Source organism: Carlito syrichta, unplaced genomic scaffold (assembly GCF_000164805.1).
Source record: "Carlito syrichta isolate Samal-C Ts95f unplaced genomic scaffold, Tarsius_syrichta-2.0.1 Scaffold308972, whole genome shotgun sequence".
Lineage (NCBI taxonomy): Eukaryota > Metazoa > Chordata > Mammalia > Primates > Tarsiidae > Carlito > Carlito syrichta.
Genome location: NW_007253068.1, coordinates 508,316 through 518,909, shown reverse-complemented (window position 1 = coordinate 518,909; position 10,594 = coordinate 508,316). Strand labels below are relative to the sequence as shown.

At 39.8% G+C, this 10,594-nt stretch overlaps 1 gene segment (V, D, J or C); it reads left to right on the top strand.

Moving 5' to 3' along the window:
- Positions 1-4,877: 4,877 nt before the first annotated feature.
- On the top strand, positions 4,878-5,393 carry LOC103268911. The segment is given in 2 exon segments: positions 4,878-4,926; positions 5,053-5,393. Coding segments are annotated over 2 exon segments (390 nt in total).
- The last annotated feature ends 5,201 nt before the right edge of the window (positions 5,394-10,594 follow it).

The following is a 10,594-nucleotide window of genomic DNA, read 5'->3' as shown; positions in this document are numbered from 1 at the left end:
AATAGACTATGTAATAAGAAAACTTCCTACAAAAAAAAGCCCTGGTCCAGATGGCTTTCCAGCAGAATTCTACAAGACATTTAAGGAGGAGCTGATACCAATCCTACTGAAGGTATTCCAGGCGATTGAAAAAGATGGAACTCTCCCCAAATCATTTTATGAAGCCAACATCACATTGATACCCAAACCAGGTAAAGATCCAACAAAGAAAGAGAACTACAGGCCAATATCTTTGATGAACATAGATGCTAAAATTCTCAACAAGATCCTAGCAAACCGGATTCAGCAATACATCTCAAAAATCATCCATCATGACCAAGTAGGCTTCATTCCTGGCATGCAAGGCTGGTTCAATATTCGTAAAACCATAAATGTAATTAAATACATCAACAGATGTCAAAACAAAAACCACATGATCATATCACTAGATGCAGAAAAAGCTTTTGATAAAATCCAGCACCCCTTCTTGATAAAAACCCTTGAACATCTAGGCATACGGGGAACATACCTCAAAATAGTAAAAGCCATCTACGAGAAACCCACAGCCAGCATACTCCTAAATGGACAAAAATTGGAACCAATTCCCCTGAAAACTGGAACTAGACAAGGATGCCCACTCTCTCCCCTCCTGTTCAACATAGTATTGGAAGTCCTGGCTAAAGCAATCAGAGAAGAGGAGGCAATCAGAGGTATTCAAATAGGAAAAGAGGAAGTCAAGTTATCTCTCTATGCAGATGACATGATGGTGTACCTTGAAAACCCAAGAGAATCTGTCAAAGGTCTCCTTACATTGATAAAAGCCTTTGGCAAAGTCTCAGGATACAAAATAAATGTACAAAAGACAATTGCATTTCTCTACGCCAATAATAAACAAAAAGAAACCCAAATAAAAAAACACAATTCCATTCACAATAGCCACACAAAAAATGAAATTCTTTGGCATTTTCCTAACCAGAGACATGAAAGACCTTTACAATGAAAATTACAAAACACCGCTCAAAGAAATCAAAGCTGACAGGAACAAGTGTAAAAATATCCCATGCTCATGGATTAGAAGAATCAACATTGTGAAGATGTCCATCTTACCTAAGGCAATCTTCAAATTCAATGCAATACCCATTAAATTACCAACAACATACTTCTCAGACCTAGAAAAAACAACACAGGAATTTATATGGAAACACAAACATCCAAGAATAGCCAGAAAAATCCTCAGCAAAAAAAAACAAAGCAGGTGGTATCACAATACCAGACTTCAAACTTTACTATAAAACTACAATCATCAAAACAGCTTGGTATTGGTACAGGAACAGGCATATAGATCAATGGAATAGAATTGAGATTCCAGAAGCAAAACCTCAATTTCTCAACCAATTCATCTTCGACAAAGCCCCCACCATCTACCACTGGGGAGAGGAGAACCTGTTCAGTAAATGGTGCTGGGAAAACTGGCTGACCACATGCAGAAGATTGAAACAGGACCCCTATCTATCCCCATGCACAAAGGTTAACTCCAAATTGATTAGAGACCTAAATGTAAAACCTCAAATCATAAGAACCTTAGAAAAGGAAGGAAATACCCTCATGGAAATCAGAACTGGCATCCAACTCCTGAACAAAACCCAAAACCCACAGGTCATAAGAGAGTAGATAGACAAGTGGGACCTCATTAAACCGACAAGCTTCTGCAAAGCCAAAGAAACCATCAAGAGAGCAGGGAGATAGCCTACAGACTGGGAAAAAGTATTTGCTAACTCTAGATCTGACAAAGGTTTAACATCCTGGATCTACAAGGAACTGAAACATACTGAAAAGAAGAAAACAAACAACCCCATTATAAAATGGGCAAAAGATATGAACAGACACTTCACAAAAGAAGACATCCGAGCAGCCAACAAACACATGAAGAAATGCTCAACCTCACTAATCGTCAGGGAGATGCAAATTAAAACCACACTGAGATACCACCTAACTCCAGTCAGAATGGCAATTATCAACAACTCATAAAATAACAGCTGCTGGAGAGGGTGTAGTGAAAAGGGAACACTTCTATACTGTTGGTGGGAGTGTAAACTAGTGCAACCTCTGTGGAAAGCAGTGTGGTGATTCCTAAAAGCTCTAAAAATCGACCTTCCATATGACCCCGGAATCCCCCTACTGGGAATATAACCTGAAGAACTCAAATCACTCTATATAAAAGATACCTGCACACGTATATTTATCACAGTGGTTCACAATAGCAAGAACCCGGAAGCAACCATGCTGCCCATCAAAAGAGAACTGGATTAAAAAAATGTGGTACATATACATGATGGAATACTACGCAGTCATAAAAAAGAACAAAATCATGAATTTCGCAGCAACCTGGATGGAACTAGAGTCTATAATACTGAGTGACATCTCACAAAAACAAAGATCCAAGTATCGCATGTTCTCACTCATATAATGGACCTTGAACATCCAATGTAATACTATAAGAAAATGACTGACGGTACTGGGAAACTATGGGGGGGGGATGGGATTAAGTGTAGCAAATATCTGTCTGGTGATGGGAAAACACCTCTTATCAACAGGGGGCCTGAATGAAATGTAATTGTACACCTAACCCTTAACTGTACCCCACAAAACCATAATAAAAAAATATTGATTAATAAAAAAAATGCAGATTCTAATCCAATCAGTCTGTGGTAGAACATGGGATTCTCCACATTTTGTACAAGAGTCCAAGGGATGCCAGAGATCTGCTGGTCTTTGAACCACCTTGAGTAGCCAAGCTCTGGAAACCATCTTTAATAATTATGGGTATAAGGCACCTCATCTCAAGTATAAATCCAAAAAAATTGGATACAGAGCCTATTTAACACCTATATATCTCCATACTCTAAATTTTATGCAATCAGTGCCTGAATCTAGACACAAATATTAAAAAATATGTATTAACATGGTGGAAATAGAAATGCATTGTCTATAGTAAATGCACTAAGTACCTAATCATTTCCTGAAACTCACTTCTAGTTGTCTGAGAAAGGAGTGACTAAAAATAAAAGTTTGTACAATACAGTCACAGAGCGGCTATGTGTTTCTTTGTGTCTAGAAAAGCCATCTCTGATTGACACTTTTCATTTAAGATGACAGACACCAAGTGGCTTAAAAAATACAACTATTTAATTAAACTTCTATTTCTAATCCCCCCTTTATACAACTCTAAAATACCAGATTCCAACAACCTAAAACATATCATCTTAATTTTGCAAAATATCTAGATCTACCAACATTTGACTAGAATATCAACAAAATCATTTAACACCTCAATATATGTACTCACAAATTTTCGCACTTGAATGAAGTTATCATTACTCACATTTATTTATTTATAATTTGTCTCCTGATCCACATTCAGTTTTACAAATTTTCTACATGTTTTACTTATTTTAATCTAACTTTTAATATCAATTTTTCAACCCATCAATTCTTAAACAACAACCAAAAAAGGTATTGGAATTAAAAGAAGACATTTGTACTAAGATTTTGAATACTAGAAGATTATTGCAGGTTATATATAAGAGTGGGATAGTGAATAAATATGTCTTATCAGCTACATTAAGATCTTCAAGATTTTCTCAAACTGTAGAAAAATAGGATTTATTCTTCATTAGTGCACAAATATAAAAGTATATTCATATAAGACTGCTAAATTTCCAGTTTTTGAATGTACTACAAACCCCAAGAAGGTAGTTTAATTTAAAAATCCAGAAAAACATTATACTATAAAGAAGAAGAAAAAAAACACATTGCAACAGAAAAGACAGGTACGCCTACAATGAGAATGTGTTAATTCAGGTCTAAAGAAGCAAGAAAAGGCTCAACAAGCTTAGCCCACTAATGTATGATGGTCTAAAGCAGTGGTCCTCAACTTTTTGGGCATCAGGGACAAGGTTTCGTGGAAGGTAATTTTTCTACAGATGGTGGGGTGGTGTGGGAGATCATCAGACATTAGATTCTCACAAGGGACACATAATACAGATTTCCACTATGCACAGTAGGGTTTGTGCTTCTGTGAGAATCTAATGCTGCCACTGATCTGATAGCAGATGGAGCTCTACTCATTTGCTGCTCACCTCCTGCTGTCCAGTCCAGCTCCTAACAGGCCACGAACTGCTGTGGGTTCATGGTTCAGGGATTGAGGAACCCTGGAAAGAATAAAATCTCATAGACACCAGTTGAGGAACTGGATACCTTTCTCTGCAGTGTTGCACCATAACCTTCTGCACAATTTCTATGACTCAGTATAGGAAGACTGCTTCCAGATTATTTTCTGTTGACCACAAGAAGTCAAACAATGTAGATAATTGTCTTGATTCTCTCTTAAAAGTGGAGTTCCTGGGCTTGGTTTCCATATCAACGTGGGAATAGTTTACAGACATCAGTCATTCATCTGTAATGTGAGTAGCAACACACAAAGACTATCTCCACAGGTTACAAATGAGACTTTAGCAAAAACTGTTCTTGTGTGGAGGAACTGCTAGGTGGTTTTTAGGATGTGAGAAAATGGAAATAAAGTGAATCAGCCTTGAGGAACATAGGGCAGAAATAGGAACAAGGGAACACAAGGGAACACATGTCTCAAGGAAGCAGTAAGTGATTTAGGCAATAACTATCTGCTTCATACCTGATCCAGCCAAACCCACTCTCCTGCCAAGTAAGAAACTGGGCATAACCCTGCAACAAGGAGGACCCTGGCCCTGGTGAAGTCAACAGCAACAGCATCACAGGCACGTCTGCCTATCAGAGATCAGGGACTTTCTCAACTCCCACATCTCAATCCAGGGATCAGACCCTGGAGCAGACAGATGCCCCATTCCTGTTCTGGCCCTGCCATGGGTCCTGGGCTTCTTCACTTTGTGACCCCTTTTCTTTTTGGAGCAGGTGCATCCTTGGCAGAAAGGAAAAATTTGGCTAACTTGCCCTCAGCTCTATGCCTTCCATTCATGGCAATTAACATTGGTCTCCTTCTTAAATCTGACTGTAAATTTTTCTTCTTTTTTTCTACAGGTCATGTGTGTGCTATGGTCATTCAGAACCCAAGATACCAGGTTACCAGGGTGGGAAAACCAGTGACTCTGAGTTGTTTTCAGAATCTGAACCATGATACCAAACAAAAGCTGAATCAAACTCCAAAGTTGCTATTCTACTGTTACGGTCAAGAACTTAAAAATGAAGCAGACACTTCTGTCAACTTCCAGTCCAGCCGGCCTAATACTTCTTTCTGCTCTCTTGACATTCACTCACCAGGCAAGGGGGACTCTGCTGTCTACCTGTGCATCAGCAGCAGGGACCCAGTGCTGCAGGGCTGCCTCCTCTCTTGCCTCCAGATCCAAGTGATTTCTCTATGACCCACCCTCCCACCCCTTACAATGATAGAAAGGGGTTTTGTGGCCAACAATATCCCGTGTGTAGACAGGAGCTAGGCACAAATCAACAACAAAAAAATTACAGTTATGCCAAGAATGGAAAAGTGGTTACTGGTGCCTGACATTCAGTTTGTGGTACTTTCCCATGATCTCGTCAAGAACCCATTCTGCCCTTCCAATAGATAGAGACTTCTTTTCTTTTTTTTTCCTTTTTTTTTTTCAGTTGGAGTCTCACTCTGTCGCCCAGACTGGAGTGCAGTGGCCACTCCCGGCCACTGCAGCCTCGACTTGCTGGGCTCCAGCAATCCTTCCGCCTCAGCCTTCCAAGTAGCAGGAACTACAGAACTGCAGGCGCGCGCTACCACGCCCGGCTAATTTTTTGATTTATTGTAGAGATGAGGTCACGCCAAGTTGCCCAGGCGGGTCTCAAACCCGCGGGCTCAGACAATCCACTCACCTCAGCCTCTCAAAGGTGTGGAATTACGGGCTGAGACACCGAGCCCTGCTGAGACTTCTTTTCTTTTCTATCCTTTTCTTTTCTTTCCTTTCCTTCCCTTTCCCTTCACTCCTTCTTTCTTTCTTTCTTTTTCTCTTTCCCTTCCTTTCCTTCCCTCTGCCTTCCCTCCCTCCCTTCCTTCCTTCTTGTTTTACACTAAGTTGCAGGTTTAGAAATGCAAAAAGTGTTATGTATGGAGACCTAGTGTGAGGTAAAATCAAGTCTCAGACATTTGATAAAATGTTGTAATATTTCATATTTCTGATGAATCCACATGTTTTCAGCCCAGTTCTGGAGAAACTGCCTCATTTATTGAAGAATAAAGTACCAGTGCCCCAAGATTAAAACCTTTCAAGGGCAAAACCACTTGGGGATGGGGGGAGACCATACACTAATCTGCTCATGTCTGGAGTTGAAAGTAATATTATCATAGCCAAATGGAAACCATAAATAGATAAGGAAAATATGCTGAAAATACAATGCTTTTGGAGGTGAAAATCATGTAGTCATCTTTATAGAAGAAGGTCATAATGGCATTGAGGTACATGAGAGCTCCAGAAAATGTCAAGAAAACCTACGAGAATGAAGGATACAGGAGACCCTGCTTCTCTTGACATAGCTAAATCAAGTGCTGAGCAAGAAATACTGCAACCTTGTACATTGTCACATGAGAATATATATTTATAAATTGTTTTGTGATTAATTTCCCTGGATGACAATAGTGTTATGACATAAAGCAGAAAATACCAAGTAATAAGGTTTTCAAAAAATATAAACACTTTGCACATTAAGTAAAGATAATCTAAGAAAAATATGATAAGATATATTCCAAAAGAGCTTTTACAATTTGTTTGCTTAATGATATTATAGATAACAGTAATAATAATGATTAATATTTCCTAAGAATTTATTGCATTCTAGATATTGTTTTTTTTACATATATAGAGAGTGCCAAATATATGTATGCATTTTAATAAAGGAAGAACTGTATTAAAATTGTAATACTCCATATATACCAATAATAAAAGCTGAATACAAATCACGTTTGACTTCTGCAATTACAAAAGGTGCTTGCTCACAGTGGTTACCATTATCATCTAGACACTTCTGATTACAGTGAAATAAAAGTAATAAATAGATAAAATCTCAAAATGTGTGTACATTTTTGGCACCCCCGGTATTTATAGTTCATGTAAGTTTATAACATCTCAGGAAGTAAGTAATATTATAATCTCACCCATTTTACAGATAAGAAGACTGAGACACAGACAAGCTAAGTCACTTGCCATTTATCACACAGGAAATTGTGTTTGGTGGAGCCAGGATCAAAATGCAGACAATTTACTTGTGGAGAACATTCTTACTCCAGAGATGATAAATAAGATCTGTGGTTAGGAAGACAAATGATTAAAAACTAGAATATTTTCTAATCTCTCACCAATATTGTACCCATTATCCTTTGGGTCTTGGTCAGAGGACTGAGCCCTTACTACTATGCCTCATTGGTTAACTGACACTCGGTCCCACCGAGATCAAGATGAAATGAAGAGTCTTTGAGATATACCTGGGGAGGTGAGGGTTAAAAAAATGCTTAACTTAGGTTCTGCTCTTTAAAGATGAATGAGCCTCTCTCAAAATTGAGAAATTAAACATAAACTCTTTTTCTTGTACAGATGCACAGGTGTAAAACAAGCAGTTAGACTCACAAATGATTAATGCTTGTGTGTCTGTTTATTCATGTTTCAAGATCTCCAAAGTTTCTCCTGTAAAGTGAAGAGGTGGAGCTAGATATTTCTCAGGCTTCTTCTCATATTTTTCAGTCCCATAACATGGTCTAGAAAATTGATGCTATGAGTGGAATGCCCAGAGAATTCAATCAGAGGGCAGCTTAGAGCTTCTCTAGAATTGCAACAGCACACTGCATCCTGCTGGACAAAGGGAGGGGAGAAATGGAGAGCATGAACTTCTCTCATTCCAGGCTCAGATAAAAGGTGAGATCCAAGGCTAAAGATGGGGTACTTCTGCTTGGTCTTGTACCCTGTTTGAGCCTACACTTGGGGAGCTTTGGAAGATGTGAGAGGGAAGAAGGGGGTGGAAAGGGACATAGCTTGCTGTGGCTAAGCAGGGGGTAGGGAATTTCCTTATTCTCTATGGGGATATGACATTTTCTGGAAAAGTAAGGACATGGTTTAGAGAAGGAGGAAAATTAAAACCTTGAAAGTATTTTATAGAAAGAGTTGGGAAATAAATGCAAGGAGCATGATGTTAGGTTCTCTGGGAATTTAGAGAGTATAGGGGATATCTGCCTTCTTAAGCAATTTTAAGTGCAATTCAATACACACACATGCAATGAATTGTAATGGAATATTATTCAGGCTTTATATAGAAGAAACTTCTGTAATTTGTGGCACCATGGATAAGACTTGAGAACATTATGCTAAGTGAAATTGCCTTATGCATCCTATGTGTGTTACATGTTGCATGATTCCACTGTTACAGGAATAAATGGTTGCCGCCTGTGCCAATCTTCCTCATTCCAACTGTTGCTTCCTTTAATATGTTCAGGGTTTTAGTTTCCCAACAACAAAATCAGGACATCTTGTTAGAGTAGAAAGGATCTCCATAAAGACCCAGTGCCATCAGATAGGCTTACAAGAACCTGCTGTTTTCTAGTACCGACAGCCACTTCAGCCAAGCTTGATACTGATTATGACCTCTACCAAAGACCTCCAATCCACCTGAGAATGATACATTATTTCAGAACTTCTAAGAAGTATATTCCAAGCCTGGGCTAGTCGTGCAAGGGATTTATTAGAAAAATGCCTGTGAGAGAATATAAAGAGGAAGCTAAAGGAGCCTGGGAGAGCCATTAGACCATGATGCAGGCCTGACCCCTGTAGAAGAAAGACTAAAGGAGGAAAGTGGGAGAGGAGGAAAGAAGAAGGAAAAAGTAGTTCTTAATCTTCAGTGCAACTCTAAAAATTTCAGAACTGCTGGCACTATCCTTAAAACCAAGAGCTAAAAAGCTGTCTGTTCTCATGGCCCACCTCCTCCAGGGGCAGAACCTCTGTACCATATTCCAGGGCTGTGGGCAGGGACAGTGACTCACTTCTCTTAGAACAACTGCCCTGTTCTATGAGTGAGTCTCTGGGAGGGTGGTATCCTTGGACTTCTTGTCTTGTTGCTCTCAGCATAGAACCTCCACTCCATAAGCAAGAGGTTGAGGAAGACTGGAGCCTGGTATTTTTGTCCTGCTGTTACTGGATTCAGAGTCAACCTACGAGTGGGTGCTGTGTGAAGGAAAGGAACGCTGACCAGGAAAGGAGCTTCTCCATCATGGAAATGGTGGGGATGAGAAATCTGGCTGGCAACCTGCCTCCCCCAGTTAGAAGCTGTTTTCCTAGACTGGGAGCTGAGGCAGAGGGTTTCCCGTACTCTTGACCACCTCCACCTGGAGGAGAGTTTCTGTCCCACTGAGCTGAAGGGATTGTGGGAGGGACTTGGTCATGACTTGTGAATTTTCAGAGATCTCAAAGGGTTATGTTTTTGAATTTTCAGCAGTTATGTTTCTTATCTGGAGAGAAGATAGTCACAGTTCTCCATGCTGCCATTTTGGAAATGCTTCTCTCACCCCTATAAAACTTTACAGAAACCAGGAAACAGCTGCGGACTGTAGTCTTCCAACTCCTGCTCTAGCTTAGTTGTATACCACTATTAGAGCATGGACATTCAGTGGATGCTGGAGAATTCTTTCTAGGTTTTCTCTCTACTGTCTTTTTAAACTTCTTCCTACACAGACACAGATGATTGTTTAGCCAAAAAGTTAAGGAGACATTTATGGAGACACCTGCAATTCTTTGTGCAGAATCCTCCTCTCTGGTGGTCTGCCCCACAAATTCTACCTGCCTTGGCTCCTTCAATCTCATAACCTTTGTCTCTCCAACTCAGAGTTTGCCATGCTCTATTTCCTCCTGTGTTTGTGTGCAGAAATTGCCTCTAGGATTTCTTGCTTTAGCAGAATCACAGCCCTGTGCTGTCTGCTTTCCAATGACTGAATACAGTTGTTCCATGTATTCTGCCTATTTTTTGACTTGTACAGAGCACAACTGCAAAGACTATCAAATTATAGGAAGTAATCACATCACAGAGAAGCTGCTAATAGAGGCAGGAAATGTCTCAGAGAAAGCCGACTGCCTGTGTTCTTTCCCAAATTCTGTCATGTGTCAAATATTAATTTGCTTCATGGTTCTTTTTCTCCTGGATTCAGGCAAGTTCCTGTTCTGAAATTGTCAGGATCCTGCTCTAAGCTTTACATCCATGTCATCCAACTCCCTTACGGGCTCAGTCTCCAACGCTGTCTGCTTTCTTTACAAGTGCTCCTGATGAAGAAGTCACCCAGACTTCAGGGCATCTGGTCAAAGGGAAAGGACAAAAAGCAAAAATGTGTTGTGTCCCAATAAAAGGGCAACTTATGTTTTCTGGTATCAACAGATCCTGGAAAGGGAGTTCAAGTTCTTGATTTCTTTCCAGAATGAGTACGACTTTGGTGAAGCAGAGATGCCCAATGAGAGATTTTCAACTGAGTGCCCTCAAAACTCATCCTATAGCCTAGAGATCCAGACTATAAAGCTGCAGGATTCAGCTGTGTATCTTTGTACCCATAGTCAAACCACAATGGTAAATTTTA